This window comes from Epinephelus fuscoguttatus, linkage group LG1, assembly GCF_011397635.1.
Source record: "Epinephelus fuscoguttatus linkage group LG1, E.fuscoguttatus.final_Chr_v1".
In the NCBI taxonomy this organism is placed as follows: Eukaryota; Metazoa; Chordata; class Actinopteri; order Perciformes; family Serranidae; genus Epinephelus; species Epinephelus fuscoguttatus.
Window position 1 is genome coordinate 49,423,202 of NC_064752.1, and position 27,366 is coordinate 49,450,567.

Below are 27,366 nucleotides of genomic sequence, written 5' to 3' on the forward strand. Positions count from 1 at the left end.
GAAGGAGTACCGGGAATGTAGTCTGATGTGCTTCACTGAGACATGGCTTCACCAGGACATTCCCGACAGCAACGTCTCCATCAGTGGCTTCCAGACTGTTCGGGCCAACAGGGACTGCACCGAGAGCAGTAAGCGCAAAGGAGGGGGGCTTGCCATTCTAGTAAATAACCTGGTGCAGTCCTGACCATATTTCTATTAAGGAACGTATCTGTTGCCCGGATATTGAACTGTTTGCTGTTGGACTCAGGCCGTATTATTTGCCCAGGGAGTTTTCACATGCCATTATTGTAACTGTTTACATCCCCCCCTCTGCCAATCCGACGTCAGCATGTGACGTCATTCACTCCGCCATAGCCCGCCTGCAGACTAAACACCCGAGTGCCTTCATAGCTATCTCGGGTGACTTCAACCATGTCACCATGGAAACAGCATTGCCCACATTTACACAGTATGTGAGTTGTCCTACCAGAGAGGAGAGAACACTGGACTTGCTGTATGCAAACGCCATGGATGCATACAGCTGCTCCCCCCTCCCCCCTCTGGGTAGGTCAGACCACAACCTGGTGCACCTCAACCCCTGCTATGTACCACTAGTCAAGAGCCAGCCTGCGACCATGAGGACACTGAGGAGAAGGTCGGAGGAGACTTATGAGACACTGCAGGGCTGTTTTGGTGCGACAGACTGGCAGGCACTCTGTGAGCCACATGGGGAGGACATCGACGGGCTCACAGAATGCATCACGGACTACATCAGCTTCTGTGTGGACTCCACTGTCCCAGCCAGGACTGTCCATTGCTATCCAAATAACAAACTGTGGGTAACAAAGGACATCAAAGTCATCCTCAACTCAAAGAAGAGTGTCTTCAGAACTGGTAACAGGGAGGAGGTGAGAACAATATAGGGGGAGCTGAAGATGAAGATAAGGGAGGCTAAGGAGAGGTACAGGAGGAAGCTGGAGAGGAAACTCCAGCAGAACAACATGAGAGAGGTCTAGAGTGGAATGAGGACCATCACTGGCTTCAGGACCAACAACCACAGAGGAGTTGAAGGCAGCATGGACAGGGTCAATGAGCCTGTCCCCCCCCCCCCACACACACACACACACACACACCTCCTCCCCTGTGGCCAGACTGACTGCACTCTCCATCATGAGGACTACACCCCTCCCCCATGTGTCATCACCTCCACAATGTGCTTCACTGCTGACCATGTGAGAAGACAGCTGATGAGACTCCACTCAAATAAGGCTGCAGGCCCTGATGGTGTCAGCCCCAGGGTGCTCAAAGCCTGTGCCCCCAGCTATGTGGAGTACTTCAGCATGTCTTCAACATGAGCCTGAGTCTCCAGAGGGTCCCCTTGCTGTGGAAGACATCCTGCCTCTTTCCTGTGCCAAAGACGTCGCGTCCCAGTGGCTCCAAGGACTACAGACCCGCGGCATTGACCTCCCACATCATGAAGACCCTGGAGAGACTCGTCTTGGAGCAGCTCCGGCCAATGGTCAAGCCACTTTTGGACCCCCTCCAGTTCGCCTACCAGCCCTGACTTGGAGTTGAGGACGCCATCATCTACATCAGCCGTGTCTACACCCATTTGGATAAGCCGGTGAGCACTGTGAGGGTCATGTTTTTTGACTTCTCTAGTGCGTTCAACACCATACGTCCAGCTCTACTGGGTGACAAGCTGACAGCAATGCAGGTGGATGCCCCCCTGGTGTCCTGGATTGTAGACTACTTGACTGGCAGACCACAGTATGTGCGCTTGCAATGCTGTGTGTCAGACAGAGTGGTCAGCAATACCGGGGCCCCACAGGGAACTGTCCTCTCTCCCTTCCTCTTCATGCTCTACACCACAGACTTCAGCTATTGCACTGAGACCTGCCATCTTCAGAAGTTTTCTGATGACTCAGCTATAGTTGGATGTATCACCAAGGGTGATGAGGATGAGTACAGGGCTGTTGTGGATAACTTTGTCACATGGTGTGAGCAGAACCATCTGCAGCTCAACGTGGCAAAGACAAAGGAACTGGCTGTGGATCTGAGGAGGACCAAGACCCCGGTGACCCCTGTTTCCATCCAGGGGGTCAGTGTGGACATTGTGGAGAGCTATAAGTACCTGGGGGTACACAATGACAATAAACTGGACTGGGTTAAGAACACTAACGATCTCTACAGGAAGGGCCAGAGCCATCTCTATTTTCTGAGGCGACTGAGGTCCTTCAACATCTGCCGGACTATGCTCAGGATTTTCTATGAGTCTGTGATGGCCAGTGCTATCCTACCTACCAAAAAAGCAATTGATTTTACTATTCGAGTACCAAAAGTTGTACTAAAATGTGTATTTGCAAAAATCAATAATGTATATAATGAAAGATCAGTACTTGGCGTCTGTGTATTTATACAATATCGCCACCCAAATTATCAGGATACCTTGCGGTATTGATATTTTCCCTAACCCCTACTATCTAGCATTGCAGCTGAAACTGGACACACAGGAGACATTATTGGTCAACACTGCGTCAAGGCTTTCACCATACAGAAGTAAGAGAGAAGTACAGTGCTCAACATATGTTTGCCTCCACTCATGTTGACCACTGCCCCGAATTGCACACTGAAGTGAGAGGGTTGATGATAAGCAGAGCTATAGTACTTAAGTCCAGTCTGGAGGCCACTTTCTGGACCCAGAATTGTGTTGGTCTTGGGCTCACCTATTGAGAACTGATGAAGTTATTCCTGGCTGCTGATTCAGGATCAGTTGTTCTTGTGTTATTATCACATTGCAGCATCTCCTCTGCTCTTTGTGTCAGGGCTTAGCTCCTCCAACTACGCGCATTAGTGTAAGTTCAATAAAACCTTTACGATTAAAAAACTATTACCTTCCATGAATAGTAAACACATAAAAAAGGCTTTTACAATTGGCTCTGCCCTCTGTCTCTCATTGTCCACCACTGTGTGTTACACAAGTACAACACACTAGCTCAACTAAAAGCAAATTGTTACAAACACGGATCACAGCAAACGGCTGAAGCAGTCAATGCCGCATCTATGTATGTCTCAGTAGTCTGACTGTTTAGCTTAGTTTGCCACATATCTTAAAATCAGGCACATTCTTGTAAAGTTTGCTGCTGGCTAAGATAAACCAGCCCCACCTACCTCTGCTGGTGGTACTTGCTGGCAGTGGCTCACATCAGAGGGAGAAGGACAGAGTACAAGATATCTGACTGATACTGACTAATGTCTGTGTTCTTCATTCTTTCTTAACTTCACTTAGTATTGTGATGCCAGGAATATGTTTTTTTATTGATATTTTAGTTTCTGGTGAGATATTGCTGACTTTATATAGTGACTTTGCTGTTTCAAACATTACTGGTGCTGCTCCAGAGTCAACTTTTAGTTATATCTCAAAGATAAATAAATTTGAATACTGTTCTGAATTTATTTATCATTCATTCAGTTTCCATAAGGGCTTGTCCTCTTAGGAGTCATGGGGTTGCTCAGTAGTGCAAGAGTTAGGATGCAAATCATGTGATTTTAACATTCTCGATTCAGTTCTGGCCCAGGACTTTTGTTACATGTCATTTCCCTCTCCATCACTTTCTGCCTGTATATACACTGTAAGTTGTTTAAAACCCACAAGAACACATTTTTTTTGCCACCTGAGCGCAGCAGAAACATCCTCAGCTTTTGAGTTAATATAGCAAACTTGTTAGCAAACAGTTGCTTAAGTATAGTGGTATAGTATAGTGGCTCACGCTGAAAATAACATCAACATTTTGCCACATTTTAGCTTCAAACAATGTTTAAAAAAGTGTTGTGAATTTTTTAACGTCACCTTTTACCACATTTACAGCAATATTTGTTAACTTAGAAATATATTAAATAGTTAAATCTAAATATTAAATGTGGCACCTAAATGTTAAATCTAAATATTAAATCTAAATGCTAAATCTAAATCTAAATGTTAAATCTAAATCTAAATGTTAAATCTAAATATTAAATCTAAATCTAAACCTCAATGTTAAATCTAAATGCTAAATATAAATATTAAATCTAAATCTAAACCTAAATGTTAAATCTAAATGCTAAATATAAATCTAAATCTAAATGTTAAATCTAAATGCTAAATCTAAATCTAAATGTTAAATGTTAAATCTAAATGTTCTGGGTTAAACTATTTAAAATATTTAGCTAATATGCAAATTCACACTGCTGGTCACCGGAAGTACCAAAATAAAAGCTCGAGATGGTCAGACTGTTTATAGAATCAAATAACGAATTGAAACCAACTTATCGGGGGAAATGAACATTGGACATACATTAGCGTGATAATAACTTCCTAAAATAACAAGAAACATGTTTGGAGAAATTTTATTTGACGTGTCTAACAACCTAAGCTAAGCTAACAACCGTTAGCTCTTAGCACTGTTAGCAGTGTCTGTAAAGACTCAGTAACTCTTAAACGGTCCGTGAAAAAAATACTTTTTTCCAGTGGATGTCTTAGTTACAACATGATTGAGCTAGCAAAGCAGTTTTGTGTTGCGATGTGTGGTATTTATTCAGTTTTGGGAAATCATGATGTCTAGAAAGCATCAGTGGCTGCAGCAGCAGCAAAGCTAACATCAGGACGTCATCTGCTAAAAGCCTCCTGTTGTCGGATACGACATGAAACTACTCCAGGTAGCTCAATCATGTTGTAACTAAGACATCCGCTGGAATTTTTTTTTTTTTTTTCACGGACCGTTTAGAGTTAATGAGTCATTACAGACACCGCTAACGGGGCTAACAGCTAACGGTTAGCCCCACTAATCTACGATAACCATGTTATTAATTTCAGAACGTGATAGTAATGCTTGTTCAATCATTGTGTTTATAGACTTTACAAACACCAGATTAGTCTAAACGGTGATATAGTGACGTGAAAAATGTGAGATATGCATATATATATATGTAGCTAAACTCCGCTGGTTTTCTACCAGGAAGTATTTGTAAACATCAAATAAAATTTCTCCAAACACGTTTCTTGTTATTTTAGGTAGTTATTATCACGCTAATGTATGTTCAAGTGTTCATTTCCCCCGATAAGTTGGTTTCAATTTGTTATTTGATTCTATAAACACAGTCTGACCATCTCGAGCTTTTATTTTGTTTTTTTTGTGTTTTTTTTTTTTTAAAGATATTTTTTGGGGCATTTTTAGCCTTTATTTGATAGGACAGGTAAGCGTGAAAGGGGAGAGAGAGAGGGAGAGACATGCAGCAAAGGGCCACAGGCTGGAGTCAAACCCGGGCCGCTGCAGCAACAGCCTTGTACATGGGGCGCCTGCTCTACCACTAAGCCACCGACGCCCCTCGAGCTTTTATTTTGGTACTTCCGGTGACCGGCAGTGTGAATTTGCATATTAGCTAAATATTTAGTTTCACCCAGAACATTTAGATTTAACATTTAACATTTAGATTTATATTTAGCATTTAGATTTAACATTTAGATTTAATATTTAGATTTAACATTTAGATTTATATTTATATTTAGCATTTAGATTTAACATTTAGATTTAGATTTAGATTTAATATTTAGATTTAACATTTAACATTTAGGTGCCACATTTAATATTTAGATTTAACTATTTAATATATTTCTAAGTTAACAAATATTGCTGTAAATGTGGTAAAAGGTGACGTTAAAAAATTCACAACACTTTTTTAAACATTGTTTGAAGCTAAATGTGGCAAAATGTTGATGTTATTTTCAGCGTGAGCCACTTTACAAACGGCACCCCATATGGAACTACTATATCATTCTTTTTTTTCTTTCTTTCTTTTTTTTTTGTAGTCCAAGAAAAGGGCTTGTTCTCACAGCTGCTGAAAGAAACCAAGGCCCTGGCCACTATCAGGGAACTTATAAGGCCGCCATGGGTCACTTACAATTCAGATTTTTATGACTCTACACTGGCAATAGCCGAGACATTAGGCAACAGCTGAGACATGATGTTTTGTCCGACCCATTCATGTCAACGCAGTATCTTAAGAACACCTTGAGGGGATTTTTTTTCAGTTGTCAACAATTGTCCACGGGCGGCACAGTGGTGTGGTGGTTAGCACTCTCGCCTCACAGCAAGAGGGTTGCCAGTCGATCCCGGGCGTGGGAGCCCTTCTGTGTGGAGTTTGCATGTTCTCCCCGTGTCAGCGTGGGTTCTCTCTGGGCATTCCGGCTTCCTCCCACAGTCCAAAGACATGCAGATTGGGGACTAGGTTAATTGATAACTCTAAATTGTCCATAGGTGTGAATGTGATCGTGAATGGTTGTTTGTCTCTATGTGTGTCAGCCCTGCAATAGTCTGGTGACCTGTCCAGGGTGTACCCTGCCTCTCGCCCGATGTCAGCTGGGATAGGCTCCAGCCCCCCCCGCGACCCTCAAGAGGATGAAGCGGTTAGAAGATGAATGAATGAATGAATGAATGAATGAATGAATGAACAATTGTCCACTAGAACTCAACATTACATTTTGGTGGTCAAAAGTCAAAGTCAAGGTCATTGCAACCTCATCTGTTTCATTCTTGTAAAAGTGGTGTCTCAAAAACGTCTTCAGGTAATTTCCTCAAATTCGGCACAAACGTCCACTTGGACTGAACAATATATTGATTAGAATTTTTTCATCCAAAGTCCAAGGTGAAGGTCACCGTGACTTCACAAATCATGTTTTTGGGAAAACCTCAAGAACTCATGCATGCTAATTATGACAAAATCTCACAAAAAGACTAACAGAAGATAAAATGATGAGGTGATGACATTATACATCCAAAGGTTGACCTCACTGTGACATACAATTCATTCACTCATTCATTCATTCATTTTCCATAACCCCTTATCCTGTTTGAAGTTGCAGGGGGGCTGGAGCCTATCCCAGCTGACACTGGGCAAGAGGCGGGGTACACCCTGGACAGGAAGCCAGACAATCAACAGCTCCATGACTTGAGTCAAAGTGTAGATACTCCTGGTCAAATATTACTCCAATACAAGTGAAAGTTGTTAAAAACAAAAAACAAAATCAAGATGTTTTGCTAAAAGACTTTTCTTGCCATTACATAGTGTCATATCTCAGGAACAGAAGGGGACACATTTGGTCAGATACAAGATTGGTGACACTCATCTTGGGTGTCCAACTTTAAACTGTGGTGATTGTACAGATCTTCCATGCTGCCAGGGGGAAGATGGGTGTAAAGCATTAATGTTTTCACAGACACAGATGTTAACTAAAAGTACAACTTGACTGGTGCGCAGAGGCATACAACTGCAAGGAGTAATTCTAGTTTTGTGTTTCTATCTGTGTGTGTGTAACATGTAGGGACATCCAGAGGCTTGGGGTGACGCTGATGGGCCACCAGAAGAAGATCATGACCAGCGTCCAGCTGATGAGGGCACAGGTCCTCAACAAGAGTGTGCCATCTGTGCACGTATAATTATAACACTGAGGTTTCGCTCCGCTGAAATCTAGAAACCCAGACTTCTACAAGGTCTAGAGGGACTCTGTGGGATTCAAGGTGATTTGCTAAATGGAAGAAGAAGATACGTGGGATCTTTACATGACTTTTTCCTTAAGAGACTGAAGAACAAAATGTGAAAGGTTTTAACTATGGAGCAAGTAAATATGACTTCTTTTGGACATGTCCAACCTTTCATTTTTTTCCTATCCGATTGCATTTTCTGAGTTTAAATGTCTTGTTTATAAATGAAAGGACTGCCTTAATTACCACAAACGATTTTAATTTTATTATCTAATAAGAGAAGATAATTTATCAATCATGAATTTATCAGAAAAATATGATTTACTGAAGCGGGCAATAGGAGTGATGTAGATGTGGGGGTTAGGACGGGGGCTGTTTTCAGATGACACTCGCTGCCTTTCCTGCAGTAACACCTTGTTGAGAATGAGGCCCAGAATGAGGCTCGACACAGAACAAGTGGAGAAAAGTGAAATAGTGCTCACCCAAGTTGCCAGATCGTCTCCACGGTGGAGAAGACCTATTTCACCCCAGGCTATTAATACCAACAACAGGCACATTTGTCCGTCGTCTAACCTTGATGAATGACCCCAGGAGAGCCCTAGAGCCCTCTGCCCAGTTTGAAGCTACGCAGCGCACAACTACTGTACTTGGAAGACATGTATGATTCAGTTACAGTGCACTTTATTCTACAATCTCTCTGTGTTGTAGAGGCATTAAAGTTGTGTCACAAATCTCCTGTCAGCCACAACTGGAGTCACAATGTTGGTCTATTGAAGAATTTGCTATAATATTTATGTAAAATATTACATAAATGATGAGTTACTATACAGTGTAAAACCCACAGAGAAAAGGGGATATTTAACATTCATTAGTGAAGTAAGTTGCTCCATCATGAGATTTCTTTCCAAACTTTCTTCTGTGATAATAAACTGAAATATATTTAAATTACGTGCAATATTTGTTTAAATATGCACACAACATAATATTGGCCATTTCACATGTTGTGGTAAACACTACATCTGATGCATTTTCAGTATATGTTTGGATATTTTTCTTTTAACTTTTACTTTAAAATTTATCCAAATGCGCTTTTAATTAAAATCCATTTCAAATCAGGTTTGAATCTTTAGCAACTATATTTCAAATTCAGTTCTGAGTGTGAAGCTTTATTCTTAAACTTGGGAACAGGAGTTTGATAATTTAATCTTAACTAAAGGTCCACTTACTACCACTTCGCATATACATAGGACCAGTGGTGTAGTGTTAGTTGATGAGGTGGATGTACCACTAGGCAGATCGGTAGGTAACCGAGGAGTAAGTGGCTATACTGTCCTAAATATTCCACTGGCTTTATGGCTGATAGATGGATATATTTTAAACTGACAAAAAATGGGTATGCCCCATATACCTGCATATACCCTCCACTACACCACTGCATAGGACTTCTTGTTAGTATGTGACCAAAGTTCCATGACAACAGAGCAAACTTCAGTTTGCTCAAGAACATGAGATGTGGTCGAAATCCAAGAAAATACAGAAACAGCTAGTAAACAGACTCTCTGGTAAGATAATTAGATTATTTTGTCAAACTCTGCAAGTTCTGTTGTTTACCTGCTTCAAATATAGACTGAATCACAATGTTTATTTACAATAACTTCCAGGTAGAAAACCCTTGTGTCATATACAAAAAGTCAAACAGTGCTAAGCAGACACAGCCTGAATTAGTTGTTTTTCGCCACGTAAAAAAGCCCCCCAAAAAATCAATATCAATATCAATTTAAGTGTACATCATATTTAGGATATTGTCACTGCTTTACCTTTCCGTCAGACAGTTTTTTCCAACAGTGAACAGAAGCCATCGGACTCCATTCACAAAAAGTAATTTTACATAGCTGAAAACTGAGTTGCTTGTCTACTTGGTTGGTTAGTGTGGTAAGGTAAAGTGGAGCAAATACTAAAATATAGTGTACACTTACGCTGATATTGATTTTTTATTTATTTAATTTTGGCTGAAATAAGTTTTTGCTGCAGCCCTGTCCACAGTAGTACATTGCTTAGCTTCCCTGCTGGTAGATTTGGTTAATCAAAGACGCTGGCAAAACAACGAAGTAGGTAAGCACAGCAGAAATGTCAGATAGGTCAGACCATCGTGTTTAACTATATATCTTTATATATCTTTAAATATATCTTATATCTTATATATCTTTAAATGTTACAATTATGGCTGACAATGAGTACAATCAACAAGTCTGCTGATTTTACATATCTCTGCGATTAAAATGAATTGCCAGTTGTCTACCCAGATGTGATTATTGTTGTTAGCGCAGTGTCACAGTTATTTGGTCGATAGTAGCCTACTTAAAACTGCTAAAACAAAAATTTAAAAATGCATTTGTAAAATCCTATATATTGACCATGTTTTTAAAATAAATGATGGCCAAAAGAAACATCTGTTTATTTTTGCTTTTTCCATGATTAATGCTAACTGACAACTAGATGCTAACTCTAGCTGCTACTATAATATCTAGTGTGTAAGCAAGAAGGGTGCTAATTAGCTAAGCACATATTGATTTGTTATCCAACTGCTGCTAAAATGTCAAAATGTAAACTCAGTCAGATGTGTTTGTGAAAGACTTATCAGTAAGAGAAGGTAGCACACAATATCAGTCTGCTGAACTGACCTTTAGTTAAACCCCACCCATTTGTGATTATCCGTCAAGCTGCTGGGGTTAAGATGGAGCTCATACTGTAACTAACTGCGCTCCCTGAAGAAATGTCATCACATTTTTTCAAAAAGTAATGCAAAAGAAGCAGACAGAGGGGCGTACAATATGCATCTAAAGGACATATCCAGGATGTCAAACTCACTCAGCAGTGATAACAGGTTAAAAAGATAAACATAGTTAGAAGCTAAAGCTTAACTATAGGCTGCAGATCACAGTGCAAAAGTGAACCACCACATCATTGGTGATCAAGACAGAAGAGAATGAATATAAAGGGAATCTTTGCCGATATTCAACTGGCTGTGTGTCATCTAATTGTGTGCAGATGAATGGTGCCTGTCCCCCCCCAAACCCTGCCAGCACCTGGACTTCAGCCAGTGGAGGCCAGGGAGCTCCAGGGGAAGCCAAACATGGTTCATCTGCACACACTGCAATGACACACAGCTGGTTGAATATCAGCAAAGTATTTCTGTTTCTCCTCACTGGTTCCTGTAGAGCAGGGTAGGTCTTTATTCACTGTTATGATTACAAAAAAGCAAAAGTAGCATGTGTATACATTCAAAAGGCTATAACTTAGGTAGCTGGCTGGCAACTAGCTAATCATAAAGTTTCACTTCCCAGGATTTGATTTGTGTTTTGGAACAGGGAAGGAATGCTTATCTCCTTCAAACCTCTCCAGGTAATGAATATCATTAAAACATGACATGCTCCAAGCACAATGTTTAGTTCGAAAGCCACAAAACCAGCCTGAAAAGGAAGGAAATCTGAGATGATTGCATGAGAGCCTATGGAGCACAGCCGTGTTGCTGTCAGACTCTTGTCGGAGCTGGCCGATGCTACGCTATGATTTGCCAGTCTGTATCTGAGGGGCAGCGCTTAGCAATGGGTCAGTTCTGTTTCAGTGTTAATTAGCTCCTGTTTATAGTGACGGTTGAAGGCCTGCAGGCTGGATGTAATGTTGGCTTTATCAGTTGTTTGACAGTTGTTAAAATTTGACACTGGTCCATGAATTTATATTAAAACTTACTCTAAAGTAGCCCATGACTGCCAAACCTTCAAAATTGTGTACAGCATTTTTATATTCCCTTACAATTTCCCTTATATGCTAATCCTTAAAATTCCCAAGATATTAGCCCAATATAAATATACTGTACATCTTTTAGCTTTCAACCAAAATTAGACATAATGTAGGGTGGATTGTTTACTACACCCAAGTTGTTGTTTTAGCATCTTTGGGGTAATATTTTGCTGGGCCCTCTTATTCTCTTTTATGAACAAAATGGGACAGTAGCCTGTTTAATTTAGTGGGCATTCTGTTAGTACCAGCTCTGTTTAGTGCAATAATTCTGTACCCCAGGGATCATATCTGAACACATTATTTGTGAATGTGGGAAATATAGTTCACATAAACCACACAGACTGTAAAATAAAGTGTTACTTCTGATTAAATGTGATAGCACTGTTTGCCTCAGTGTTGATGACAAAGTGACATGTAAGTAGAATGTTTATATCTGAACACTCTCAAAAGTACATAATCAGCCCTAATTTATACGCCCCTCTGTGCCATCAAGAGAATGTCTTTTTCTCGTGCACCTCGGTAGGTCTTCCTCTAGATGATTGATGTCAGTTTTTATTAGAGAAGAACCTCATGATATTTCTTGAATATGTATTATAGTGGCATTTCACTACTGGGTTCAAAAGATTTCTGTTTCCTTCGGGATGCTTTTGAAGACACAGGACTTGAACTGAAATCCCATATTTTATAAAGTTAGGATATGTTTTTGTTAGATTTATAATGTATACAGCAAGTTCAGTCACTGGAAGGAAGAAAAAAGAAAACAATTTATTCACATTTCATTATTTATTCATGCTCATTTTTTCCAAATAATACAACTCTGAGAGGTTTTATTACAGTTGATGAATGATCCTTGTTGCTAATGATAAATCATAAATGTGCAAACTGTCCATAAATACACAATAAAGGAACGTTTGTCTGTGTGTGACTGCAACATTAATTTTCCGGCTATTTCTAAAACAACAGAGGGCTCATTTCACTTTAATATGCTTTTGCTTCTTATTGTTTGCACACTCTAGACCTCATGGGGGCTGTAGTATTTGAACGCAAACAAAACGATAATTCTGTTTGCTTGTTTGCTGACCTAGACTTGCATATCCAGACCTCTTTCCACAGTGATGTGTCAGCACAAGACAAAGGTCTGGAATCAGGATTATCTTCTTGTTATATTGGAAAAAAAAGGCACTGGCTTGTTTGTGTTCCTTTAAACCAATCACAGTTGTCTTGGGCGGGTCTAAGAAAAGGATGCAGCTATGGTGCTCTTGCTAAATAGTGCCAGGGTGAACTTGTTTTGGTAGTACATTTGCACATGGGTAGGCAGGCACTTTGATTAAAATGGCCCGGCAAAATAAACACACCACAAAAAAACATGAACAGCCATATGTCAGTATGTTATTCAACCTTTCGTGATAAAAAAGACAAACATAATTTTGAAATTGGTTCCCTGATAAGACCATGGTGGTGAAATGAGCTCAACATTCTGTTTCGCTCTCTGTATCAGTCTGGACTCACTGCTGCCACGAACACTATCCAGAAATGAAAATCCAATCAGGGACCGTGTTGTTGTTAATGACAAAAAATACAGGCCGCAGCTTGCAAAAATATTCTAGTAATCTCCTGATAACTACATTACTAATTACAAAACTAAGTTGATTTCTATACTCCTGAAGCAACAAGTGCTAACTCTATTGTTAGTAAACACAGCAATAAGTGAAATTACTGCAGAAAAAGAGTCAATTACAACAATTAAACAATAACAACAGTATGAATTGCTAAGTTTCTCAGAGAAAAAGATGTTTTCAGTGTTTGGCAAAAGCTTGATTTATCAATTAGTTCCACTGGTGATGACGAAGATGTTCCCTGATGTTTTGTTATGCTGATTGGCTGAAGGAGTTTGTCTGTTAAGATGAGTACTCCCACCCCCGAAAGTGTTATGGCAGCACTGAATCTAGACTGATACAGGGGCGAAACCAAATGTTGAGCTCACGTCATCAGGATGGTCTTACCAGGCTACACAGTTGGTGCCCTATAGGTGAAAGCCTGACTATACTTTAGCTCTAGAGGAATTCACTGGGCCCACTAAAACCTCAGATGATTTGCTGGCTGTATGTGCCTCCAGCAGAACATTATTAGGACAATATCACAGAGGCTTGTGTAAAGTGTAACTGATCAGTGCATTAGTGAAGTCACTGTCACTGGAGCATGCCACTGCCACAGTTAATAAATGCGGCACATAAACTCCTATCGTTGTCACAAACAGATCATCATCAGGTATGAGAGTCTTGTGAGACGGAGTCTCGGCTTTTCCGAGTTGCATTTACAAGTTGTTTTATTCATTGTAGATCTTAACAAGAGTTCACCAAAAGAACAAATCAGACATGACGCATTGCACGATCCAAATCTCCATCAAATGTGCCATTTTTAGTGTGTCAGTTGTTAGTTCAGAGGTTGTTGTTTGCAAAGGGAACAACAAAGGGGATTTAGAAATAGTAACTTGCAGATAGCGGAAGAACGGGAGAATGCCAACCGCAACCAGCGGCCCAATGGCAGATGGTGAGTAGCTCTTCATTTTACTGCTTTGCAAAATACCTAATCAACACTGCAGGCTATGGGGTGCCGTTTGTAAAGTGTCTCACGCTGAAAATAACATCAACATTTTGCCACATTTAGCTTCAAACAATGTTTAAAAAAGTATTGTGATTTTTTTAACGTCACCTTTTACCACATTTACAGCAATATTTGTTAACTTAGAAATATATTAAATAGTTAAATCTAAATATTAAATGTGGCACCTAAATGTTAAATGTTAAATCTAAATATTAAATCTAAATCTAAATGCTAAATCTAAATCTAAATCTAAATGTTAAATCTAAATCTAAATGCTAAATCTAAATCTAAATAGTAAATCTAAATCTAAATGTTAAATCTAAATGCTAAATATAAATCTAAATGTTAAATCTAAATATTAAATCTAAATCTAAATCTAAATGTTAAATCTAAATGTTTTGGGTGAAACTAAATATTTAGCTAATATGCAAATTCACACTGCCGGTCACTGGAAGTACCAAAATAAAAGCTCGAGATGGTCAGACTGTTTATAGAATCAAATAACGAATTAAAACCAACTTATCGGGGGAAATGGACACTTGAACATACATTAGCGTGATAATAACTACCTAAAATAACAAGAAACGTGTTTGACGTGTACTTTGAGCTGTTAGTGTCCCTTCGGAGGGATTAACAACCTAAGCTAAGCTAACAACCATCAGTTCTTAGCCCCGTTAGCAGTGTCTGTAATGACTCATTAACTCTTAAACGGTCCGTGAAAAAAATATTTTTTTCCAGCGGATGTCTTAGTTACAACATGATTGAGCTAGCAAAGCAGTTTTGTGTTGCCATGTGTGGTATTTATTCAGTTTTGGGAAATCACGATGTCTAGAAAGCACCAGTGGCCGCAGCAGCAGCAAAGCTATCAGGACGTCATCTGTTAAATGTCTCCCATTGTCGGATACGGCATTAAACTACTCCAGTTAGCTCAATCATGTTGTAACTAAGACATCCGCTGGAAAAAAATATTTTCTTCACGGACCGTTTAGAGTTAGTGAGTCATTACAGACACTGCTAACGGGGCTAACAGCTAACAGTTAGCCCCGCTAATCTACGATAACCATGTTATTAATTTCAGCCCGTGATAGTAATGTTTGTTCAGTCATAGTGTTTATAGGCTTTACAAACACCAGATTAGTCTCAACGGTGATACAGTGACGTGAAAAACGTGAGATGTGCATATATATATGTTGCTAAACTCCGCTGGTTTTCTACCCGGAAGTATTTGTAAACAACAAGGTGATTACCTCCGAAGGGACACTAACAGCTCAAAGTACACATCAAATAAAATTTCTCCAAACACGTTTTGTTGTTATTTTAGGTAGTTATTATCACGCTAATGTATGTTCAAGTGTCCATTTCCCCCGATAAGTTGGTTTTAATTCGTTATTTGATTCTATAAACAGTCTGACCATCTCAAGCTTTTATTTTGGTACTTCCGGTGACCGGCAGTGTGAATTTGCATATTAGCTAAATATTTAGTTTCACCCAAAACATTTAGATTTAACATTTAGATTTAGATTTAGATTTAATATTTGGATTTAACATTTATATTTATATTTAGCATTTAGATTTAATATTTAGATTTAGATTTAGCATTTAGATTTAGATTTAATATTTAGATTTAACATTTAACATTTAGGTGCCACATTTAATATTTAGATTTAACTATTTAATATATTTCTAAGTTAACAAATATTGCTGTAAATGTGGTAAAAGGTGACGTTAAAAAAATCACAATACTTTTTTAAACATTGTTTGAAGCTAAATGTGGCAAAATGTTGATGTTATTTTCAGCGTGAGACACTTTACAAACGGCACCCCATAGCAGGCAGCTGATTTCAGGAAAAAGCAACTAGCCAGAACAGAGAGTTTAATATATAGCTGCAAACAAGCTGACATTTTTTCCCCCAAAATAGTCTTTTGAACTAAAGGCCCACACCAAGCCGACAGTGGGCCGACAGTCAGTGTTGGGCTATCAGTGAGCATCTGTCACCCAAGTTGGTAGCAGTGTGTCCTGCATCTTTCCCCATTGTTGGCCCCTGTTGAATTTTTTTTTTTTTTTTTTTTTTTTTGGCTGATCCAGCATGTTGAATCAGCAATCGCGGAGCCCATCGATGAATTAAATCAATTTGATTGGCAGTTCACCTAAGCACACAGGAAGAGAAACAAAAGTGTTATTGTTTACTGGCACATGGTAAATATGCTAAGTTCTCTCAACACTAGATTGCATTGTTAATGTGCTAACTGGCTGCCTGCAGGTATAGAGCAGAACGTATGTGCTGGTTGGCCATTGTCTGAAGTCTTTGCAGTGTGTTCATGTGCAGTTTCTTGGCCAAGACATGGTTAAGTGAAATGACACAGGGGTTGGCTGTGGTTGCCACTAGTTCTTTGATGTTGGTTTGGTGTGTCTGGGCTTCAACATTTGTGAGGTGGGCAGAAACACAACTCCAACTGAATACTTACGTTGCTTCATGTGTGCTGGATAATGAATATGTTGAGAATTGCATGCTAACATATTAGCCAAACAACTTTGTGAGGTGATAATGTGTCCTAAGTTTTTATATAGCTTTGTGTGGAGTTTCTCTGCTTGTAAGTGGCCAAACAAATTGGGTAATGCAAGAAATGTTAATTTTACTTCCCAGTACATTAGCAGGTAACCTGTTAGAATACTGATCGAAAATGCCAACATTGTGTCCAGTGTCATAAGGTAGTTACCACAAGCCCCAGTGCACACTACATTGATGGGCCCTAGTGCACACTAGTTACTAGATATAAGGCACGCACACACACCACTGCCAACTGTTTATACAAAAGCCAAAAGAATCTAAATGTGGGAGCTTTGCTACTTTTTCCTCCTGTTCGTCTCTCTCTTATCTTTTTTTACTGCCACTTTCTGTTAAAAAGGCATGACTGCTCGCTGGACATGCAGATGTACTCAGCTTGTCAGTCTTAACAGATTTTGCACCTAAACTAGCTACTGTATCATATTGTCTTGTCAAGTGATCACATAGAGACTTGACATCATCCATCCATCCATCCATCTTCTAACCGCTTCATCCTCTTGAGGGTTGCGGGGGGGCTGGAGCCTATCCCAGCTGACATTGGGCAAGAGGCAGGGTACACCCTGGACAGGTCGCCAGACTATCAAAGGGCTGACAGAGACAGACAACCATTCATGCTCACATTCACACCTATGGACAATTTAGAGTTATCAATTAACCTAGTCCCCAATCTGCATGTCTTTGGACTGTGGGAGGAAGCCGGAGTGCCCGGAGAGAACCCACGCTGACACGGGGAGAACATGCAAACTCCGCACAGAAGGGCTCCCACACCTGGGATCGAACCGGGAACCCTCTTGCTGTGAGGCGAGAGTGCTAACCACCACACCACCGTGCCACCCAATAAGAAATTATTCATTTAATTAAATAGTTTTTAATATATATAGTTTATTTGTGTTTTTTGTGAATGAAAATGTCAATTTGTTATAGATTGCTACTGACTATCTTACAAAATAAAATAAAATCAAGATGGAGATGGGTTTACATTTTTCAGGGCGTACAGCCTATAGGAAAATGGCATCATTTTTAATTTAATGTGAATTCTTCTTTAAACACAAGTGTAGTTCCGAGGTGGCAGTGTGAATCATTTGCAGGGGCCCCCCAGGGTCACACTGCAACCGCACTGCCTGCACTGTCTGATTCAGTCTTTCACAAAGACTGCTCACCTTTTCTGAAAAGTAGATTGTCAGAACGTGACGAGTGAAGCAGAAGCTTATTTAAAGCAGCTGCAGGACTTTAGCGCTATATACGTATATAAGGCTGAGACTGCAACTATACCCAGAAGTCAGCTGTGTGTGTTTACCAAAAAAATAGTTGAGCGCCTTAAAAGAAACTGCATTCACCTCCTGATGCACTCATCCTCCCTGCATGTGATTTTTCTATGGATCTATCTTGACAAACATGAAAAAACATCAGCATGTAGTCCTCAATGTGTCTGACAGCCCTCTGAGAGAGATTTGCTTGAGAAGTGGCACATCACTTAAGCAATCACCTCACATGGTCCAGAGATCATTTGTAATGAATATTTTGCCTGTGTTCAGAGGGGGCAGAGCTCAAGAAAATTCATCTAGGCCTCATCTCTGACAAACGCAACCATCAGTCCTCGCTCTGTGGTTGGTCACATACGGGAAGCATATTTATATTCCCCCTGAGGTGTTTGATCTGAACTTTGCAGCACCATAACGCAACACTCAGGTTTAAAACAATTGACTTTGACTTCCTTAATGCTCATTGCTGAGTTTTTCAGTAAATTGCTTTTTTGTCTGTGGGAATGATTCCTGACCCAGCTTCAAAACATCATTTGAAGCTCAGCCTGAATAGGGAATGTGCCTGATAAATCTTTGTCTGAGTAATTGTCCTTTCCCTCACCTTAGGAGGACTGTTATGAGATAATCCTCTCCTTGGTGAAACAAGACCTAACACAACATTAATCTCATTACTAAAGCCGTGTTGCTTTGTTGCCACCGAGTCCCACGCCCAATTATCAGCTGCAGCACCGTCCCCATGACGACATTGAGCCCCGCCCATCACTAACGACCATCTACACTGGCCCCTGATTGACTCCTCTGAAAGCGCCAGTGATGGCACTTTTGTATCTGCAATCAGGCACCCTCCGAGCCTCAGCTGCATCTGTGTCCTCGTGTCCCCCGAATGTCCTGCAGTTGACTGTGAACAGAGCACAAAGCTGATCACGACAAGAGAGGCTGTGGCGCTTCTTATCGCCTCATAGCAGGTCCGCATCATGAGGGAGCAGCAGACAATGCAGATGGATTTAAACACTCACGTAGTTACTGTCAAGTTTGTTTCTATGATAAAGTTGAAACAATACAAATTCATTAATAAGCTTTCAAATCTGTGTAAATCTCTGCACAGTCATAATGAAGTCTTTGTGAACAACCTTGGAACAATGCACATGTATAGCTCGCAGCGCTGTAATTCCACTAGTATATTTCATCAAGTAGACAATCGGTGAGAGCCGAGCAAGGAGCAGTCACTGGGGATTGCCTTGTCAGTTCACTGTCTGGGTAGTTTTGTTCTTTATATTTTTTTACGCTGCTGTGTGGGGACTCCTTCCTAAACACAACACAAAATATCTCTCTGCTCCACTACTGTAGACTACTTTATTTGACAGAATTGGAAAAAGGTATGCAAATGCATCATTACAAAATGTGATTAATATGCTATGACAGGAAGGAACACCCTATATCAAAAGCAAACTTTTGAATAAGCCTAAAGTTCAGTGTGAGGCCAGCCTGCCTTTTCAACAAAAGAGCAGTAACAGGGAAGAATTTAAACACTAATAACTACTTGAAAAATCTTCTCAAGGGAATGCCTTCAGGAAATGGGCTAGAGTGAAAAAAAAATAGCACCTGAACAGGGGTTAGACCTGGGACAAATTACCAGTCACTGTGTATACTTGCATTTCAGTCACTGTCTGCAGAAATCATGTATTACCAGGTTTTTCATCAGGCTATTGCAAGAAAGCATGTGCAGCATGATAAATAGTCCCTCTCTGCCAAAATATCTGTGTAAACGCATGTTTTTTTAACATGGGAAATGCATGCCAGTCAACAACAGGGCTTTTCAGCAGATGAGTATGCTTTTCTCTTTTCTTTTACTGGTGTGGCATGTTCAATGTCAAAGAACAGGTTAGTAAACAGTAGAAAGTAGCATAGAGGCCTGTGAGAATGTTACAATGGTTACTTCATTTAAAACATTCCTCACTGGTTCAGTCTCTTTTTCAAACTCAAACACTGCATCTTGCTGGTAAAGGGGCTAAAATTAGTTGTAACAAAGATATTATGATGAATGTAGTTCAGACTATAGTCTGCTCGAGGATTGAGTGTAGAAAGGGGAGAGCATGCAGGGAGCACCTCAAATGCAAACCAGGCTGCCTGCCCAGCCTAAGTTGAACCCCCAGCTGGATTTAGATGTTTTTTAATGTGTCGTTGTGATTAGAGTTTGTAGCAAAGTAGACCTAATTCAGCAACCTAGCATCACTGACCTCATTCACCAATTCACCCTGTGACTTTGTCCTTGCAGACGCCCCCACCCCCCTCAATTTCAAAAACTCATTGGATATACAGATTTAAGGTGAATACCCTGTTGTTGCTGCAGCTGTCATGAGGTCAGAGGCTGGCAGCTCTGTGCTTGTGTGCATTGCCATTTATTGTAATGTAAGCAGGGTGCTTTTCTTGACCCACTAAGGCTAATGTGATTTAACTGATTGACCAGTGCTTCTCAGATAAGGGATGACTGACATCACGACCAGTACAATGACCTGCAGCGCTTGCTGCAGGTAGGCTGCTCAACAAATATACGCAGAGGTGGAGGAAGTCTTCAGATTCTTTATTACAGCAGAGGTAGGCTACCAATAATATCACATCATGAAAATACTACACTGCATGTTTAAAAGTCCTGAATTTAAAATCATACTTAAGTAAAAGTAAGCCTAATGATATAAGTATTATCAGCAAAATGCAGCTTACTTGGAGCTTTTCATGTAAAAATACTTATTGTGCAGCAAAATGGTCCCTATCAGTGTTTTCTTATTGTATCTGATGTTTTTGGATTAACATTACTGCTGCATTAATGTGTATGTGTCGTGATACTTCTGTATATGTTTAAGGTTGTGCTCATTTGAACTCTTTTATACTGTTGGGTAGTTAAATCTACAGCAGTGCATCATATTCCTTAAGATCATTATGTGTGGCTGTCCTGTGAGAACCTGTAAAACATCAGAAAAACAGCTTGTTTTCAGCTTTGTGATGATGCATTTTACAGCTGAGTTTATTTTTCAACACATAAAGGTACACTTCATCCATCAGTTTATCCAAAACATTCAATATTAACACATTTGGACATACATGCTTCCCACTAGACAGGAAGGAGATGAAAAAATGTAATCTGAAAAATAACTAAAGCTGGCAGACAAATGCAGTGCAGTAAAAAGTACAATATTAACCCTGTTGAGTGTGCACCCCTGCAGGTCAGTGAGGTAAGCCTAACCCTAACCCTTGCTAAATCCAACTCTTGCTAGTATCAATGTGAACGTTACCAGTTAGCAAATGTTAGACTGTTGATTTTAACAGTAATTTTTATCGGTATGTGATGAGGTCGGACTGAGAATGTGTTGTTAAACACATTGTTGTTGAAGAATGTTGAAAAACACTTCAGTTTGCAGTGTTGTACTGTGTGTTGTACCATGTTGCGGTGTTTTACCGTGTTATACTATCCCAGAACATCTGACACATACAGACAGACAACCATTCATGTCTACAGGCATTTTAGAATCACCATTTAACCCAGCCTGCATGACATGGACTGTGGGAGGACCCAGAGAAACTGCGCTGACACAGGTCATTCATGCTGGTCGGTTAATACCTGAACCCTCTTGCTGTAAGGGTACAGCGCTAATCACTGCACTAACTTGCTGCTGGAGACAGCACTGATCATTTCAGTCTTTTTAACTGACCAACTGACCCTTCGCTAAGCCCCGCCCCCCTTAGTTACTGTTGCCACGTCCGTCAAGCTTTCGCTCCTTGCATAAGAAATATGGAGTTTTCAGCGATATCAGTGAGAGATATTCCAAAGGAAATAACATCAAATTTCTGGAAAAACTGTTCGGAGATATCAGAGAGAAGACGACAGAAAGGTCTTCAATGTGCATGTGAGAGCTACATTCACAATATCATCTGCTGGCAGAGAATAGAGAATAGAGGGAATAAACACAAAATAGAGGGGAAAGCTCACCAGTCTCAATGCAAGCATCAGGCACCCCACGTGTTGACACTTCACGTGAAGGACAAATGCAGGAACAAAAAAGGTTCTTGTGCAGCAGGGTAAGTCAATATACGGTTTAAATTTAAGTTAATGTTGAGTTATGTTCCCTCCTTGGGGCAGACAAAGGGAGAGCAGCTAGCACAAAAAGCTAGCATTAGTTAAGGTTAGTTAGCATCTTAACTTGGAACAAACGTAAGTATTTTTATTGATCTTTGCTGGATTCAGCTGTTCGTGTCGTCTTCCACACTGTTTTAGCCATATCTGGCATCTCTCTCCTTGGGTCTTGGGCTTGGGGAAGGGGAAAAATTCAACACCACCTTACACACTTTTTGGGTATTGGGTGTCGGACTTGCAGGTAGCTACCATATGCACACTGCTTCGGCATATTAGCTTCTGCTGAAAGCTTGACAGACCTCTCAGTTGCTACACACAGTTGCTAACGTAGGATTGGACAGTGACTGTTTAAGGGAGAGGCTTAGCGAAGGGTCAATCGACCACACCATGCTCAACTGATTAGTCCGTGTCTTCTGAGAAACAGCGACCCCAGAGAATGTATTGTTTGAATGCAGCTCGGCACTCTAAAGTCCCATGAATGAAAGCCCTTGTTGCATGAGTGCTGACACATGCACACATTGCAGTGCAGGGATTATACAATATCTTTAAGTATATTTTATGATTTTTTTTAAATTTTGCAGTTGTTACTGTTAACACATAGGTAGAGAAGGTATATTTTAGCCATTGTTTATATTTTACTTGCTGACTAATATAACAAATTAAAATTTCAATAATATGCATTGGTTTTATTTACCACCCTCCGAAATTCCCTTTACAGTATATCGCTACTTCCAGTAACTTTGGTTTTGGACAGAGGTGAAAATAGGCTGGTATGGTTCAGAACTCTGTACCACTAAAAGATTCAGTGTTGATACGCAGTACTGGGAAGAGGGGACAGCAGCTGTCTGCCAAACCCCATATCTAACAATGATTCCAAGGTCATTAGATACTGGAATTTTGTCAGGCTCCCTTGTTAGCAAATTTTCAGACACTCCCAGCGAGTTCTATTCCAAAAAGCAACTAGCGACAAATTTAGCGACTTATTCAAACCATCAGGAAAAAAGTTATAATTCATTCCCTTGCACGCTGCTCCGAGTAATGAACCTCAGCATAAGTTAAATCAGGAAGACTTTCTCCGTGCTCATCCTTTCACATTTCTCTCCATCCCACTCTCACTACTCCCTACAATCAGCCGACTATGGGTGTTTATTCTAGTCATCCAATCAAACTTTACCAAGATCTCTCTCAGCCAATCAGGATAAGAAATTTTAAATCTGCTCTCTTTTCTGCTGCTGTTAGCCATCATTTTAAAGGCAGAATCTTAGCGCTGGCTCCCCTTACCTTTTTCTTTGTCTTTGGTTGATGGTAACCAGCCGATGTGTGATTCCTAAGCAGAAGCGGAATCATCTCCCACTCATCACGTCCTCCTGTTCAGGCAATCTCGCCCATTAAAAGTCAGTATTGTCAACACGCAACTTCATTCTCCGTTTTCATCTTCAGTCTCGATCTCAGTGATGTGTACGGATTCAAGATATGGGCCCAAACTACACATAACATGATCTCTTTCTTTGGGACACTTTGCATACGTTACACCCAGATTTTCATGCACAGTCCCCAGCTCCTCTGGCCAAACATTCCATGCACACCTTGCTTCAGTCTATAGATATGCCTCAGCCTCTGCTTCGTCAGCGCAGGCCTCCACACGCAGCCAGCCTTCACCCCGAACCAGTGCTTCATTTTGCCTCCAGCCTCTCCACAGCCCCAGTGCACCCCAATCCCTCACGGCAAGAGAGCCGGCAGTTCAAGCCATCTGATCAGCAGCCACCCTCACTGTTTAAGTTAAGTGTGTCACATATGATCTGTCTTCTAATCCATTCAGTGCTGCAGACAAATATTATCACTGCATCTTTAATGTGAAGTGATTTATTTTATTCTCCTGCCGCCCCTTGTTTCAATGAGAAAACAATTACTGTAATACTGTAATAGTGGCGGGCCTTGATTTCAGTAGTCATTGGGCTTCATCAAAGTAAGCATATTAAGCAGGCACATTATGCCCTCTGCTTCACAATGATATTTGCTCATTTCAAGCAAAGCAAGTTGTTCTCTTCCTCTTTATCCATAAAAATAAGTAAATTCACGTGCATATCATGCCATTGTCTTACCACACTTACTATATCATTTGAAATTAAAAGACCCTCAGCGATTTCTTCGGTGTGGGTTTTATAGGTGACCGCCATAGAATATACTATTATCTAGCACAAACACTTAAAAATTTATTTACATACTCGTATTAACTCACTTTTCTTTTCTTTACTCAGTGTAGTTTGCATGCGTGTCTGTGTACTGTATCTGCTCTCACATCAGCTGTTCATCAGGTGGCAGTTCTTTAAATCTAATATTTTATATCTTACATTCGCTGAGTTACAGCATACAGAGTCTCTATGAATAAGTAATTAAATCAATGCTTTAAATGGGAAAAAGTATATATGTGTATTGAAAATGAAATAAGGATTTAAGATAGATGTATATATAATTAATATAATGTGGGCAATAACTGAAAATTCGTGTAGTTAAAGCAGAATGAACAGAGTTCACATTCAAGTGAGTCAAGGACAAAGGGATGCTGGGTGGTGGAAGCCCTCTTGGCATTCACAGATCAACTTCTAGCTGAATCAGTATTACTAATTGTTTAGCCCTTCCTGGATTGCTCTGCCATTGGGCTACAATGAACTTGTCTGACTAATCTGTAAAACACTTTGGGTTGCCTTTGGGTCTGAAATGTGCTATAAATGCATTTGCATTGCCTTTCCTAGACAGGTTTGGGTCCATGTCATTGGTTCGATAGCCCATTAGTCCGACTGTCCACAGTGCTGAACAGCTTGCGGTAGCGTATGGTGCGCCGCGACCAGCTTAAGGCGGAGCAGGCTCACGGCTTATGTGTTTGTCACTTTCTTTTTCATTTTAACCCACACCATGATCTTTTCCCAACCCTAACCAAGTGGTTTTTGTGCCTAAACCTAACCAAACCTTAACCACAGGGCATCATGATGATTTCGGAACGGACTTCGGAACAATGAGTTTAATATGGTCGGAACAATGGGATGTCGAACCAATGGGCTGTCGAACCAATGGGCAGTTCCCACAGGTTTCAACGAGTAAATACATTTTAAAAAAATAAATTAAAAATTAAAAAAATAAATTAATAAATAGGCCTATAATAAATAAATAAACAACAATAAACAATTTTTAAAAACTGACATGTTTTCCTTTCATTTTGTGTCCTCTTGTTTTTCTCCCATCTTAGCAGAGCTTATATAACTCACGCGGCATTGGAGGGGGAATTTCTCAGTTAATTCTCTCTGCTTGACTTTATATTACCGAAGAGTAAGTCTAGCAGCCTCTATTGCAGTGTCATCCTACCTCCATCTGCCTGCTGTGTTGCCATTTATCATATGCACAGTAACCCGCATTTTATAGTTCTGTGTTGAATTGACGCCGTAGCTATGGCGTAGGCTCCACGTCGACGTAGAGCCTACGACACAATGGTTAATTAACATAGACACTAAGAATAGGTGATGATGTAAACAATAATTAAAAAAATTCTAACATTATTGCAAAAAAAAAAATAAAGTAAATAGATAAATAAAAATGAAATAAATAAAAAGGGAATACTACACCTCTTTAACCTCTCCTTGAGGTTGAAGAAGATGTCTGACCTATGGAAGACCTCCTGCATCGTCCCAATACCTAAGAAAGGATGTCCTAGCACTCTCAGTGACTACAGGCTGATGGCACAAACGTCACATGTCATGAAGACATTTGAGAAGCTTGTTCTCCAGCACCTGAGGCCACTGCTCTCTGCCTTTCTGAATCCCCTGCAGTTTGCTTACCAGCAGCACATTGGTGTGGAGGATGCCATCATCTTCCTTGGAGAGTGCTGGAAGCACTGTGAGAGTCATGTTCTTTGACTTCTCCAGTGCCTACAACAGCATTCAACCCAGCCTCCTGAGAGACAAGCTGCTGGATATGCAACTTCACCTGGATATCACTACCTGGACTTTGGATTACCTCACGGGCCAGCCGCAGTACGTCAGGGTGGATGGCTGCGTATCTGAGGTAGTGTCCAGTAACACTGGGGTGCCCCAAGGAACTGTTCTGGCATCATTTTCACTCTCTACACCTCTAATTTCCGGTTCAATTCTGTTTTCTGACACCTCCAAAAGTTTTCCGATGACTCCTCTATAGTCAGATGCATCAGCAATGATGACGAGGAGGAGCACAGAGGACTGATTGAGAGCTTTGTCGCATGAAGCAACCGAAACCACCTTCAACTCAACATCAGCAAGACTAAGGAGGTGGTGGTGGACTACCGGAGGAACCTGAGGCAACCTGCCCCAGTCACCATCCAGGGCAAGGAGGTGGAGATGGCGGACTCAAACAAGTACCTTGGGGTCCACATCAAAAATAAACTTGACTGGACTCTAGGCTTGTGCCGATTTCCGATTTCGGTCCGGTTTAAGAGCTCCACCCGGTTTAATTCACGTCAACCGGATAAACCGGAGGAGAAAAAAAACCCCACATTGGCGCCGTGTCAAGGGACTATATTCAACTTATCTTGCATTGTAACATGCATTATGGCAACTTAATAAGGTTTATGTTTGTTTATAAATGAAGTGGAGGAGCCTACAAGTGTTTTGTTTAGTTTGTCTCAGAGGCTTCAGAGGGACTCCACAGCTCTGCTCCGCTCAGCTGTCTGCTGCTGCAAGAGAGATCAAATTTCATTGGGGGCGGGGAAAAGTGTGAGGGAGTCAGCTGTCATTCAGTTTGTTGCCCTAGTAACCCGTTTCCACTGAAGAAGTTCCTGGTACAATTTGTGTATGTGAACCATAGACATACATAGACGCCGCATTGAGTGGGTTTGCCCGCTGCTGCGATACGTCAACGTCGCCGCCATATTGGATGTGGCAAGGCTGCGCTGTAAACTAATACAAGTGAATGGACTTAATTTCATAAAATGCCTTTCTACAAAGAAATTTACGTTAATGCCTCTCGTTTATTCATTCACACACACACTAATATACTTGAGAAACAGTTAGGCACCAGAAACAATGTATTTGATCTTCTCAGATGGCTAAGATAAGAACTTTATTGATCCCACACAGGAATAATTCACGTTACATCAGCTATAGAGAACAAGGTAGTGCTGAAAAACAATACACAGTATATATACAGTACAGGCCAAAAGTTTGGACACACCTTCTCATTCAATGCGTTTTCTTTATTTTCATGACTATTTACATTGTAGATTCTCACTGAAGGCATCAAAACTATGAATGAACACATGTGGAGTTACGTACTTAACAAAGGTGAAATAACTGAAAACATGTTTTATATTCTAGTTTCTTCAAAATAGCCACTCTTTGCTCTGATTACTGCTTTGCACACTCTTGGCATTCTCTCCATGAGCTTCAAGAGGTAGTCACCTGAAATGGTTTCCACTTCACAGGTGTGCCTTATCAGGGTTAATTAGTGGAATTTCTTGCTTTATCAATGGGGTTGGGACCATC

General features: G+C 40.5%; 1 protein-coding gene across 3 annotated transcripts in view; it reads left to right on the forward strand.

Annotated features, from left to right (window-relative positions):
* epha8 (eph receptor A8) overlaps nucleotides 1-12,079 on the forward strand; it is a 391,056-nt gene extending 378,977 nt beyond the window's left edge. For all 3 annotated transcript variants that reach the window (XM_049570869.1, XM_049570874.1, XM_049570881.1), the window contains one exon: nucleotides 7,337-12,079. In XM_049570869.1, the coding sequence (XP_049426826.1) occupies nucleotides 7,337-7,451 (115 nt within the window). In that variant the 3' untranslated portion in view covers nucleotides 7,452-12,079. The remainder of the gene's footprint in view (nucleotides 1-7,336) is intronic.
* Nucleotides 12,080-27,366: the final 15,287 nt, after the last annotated feature.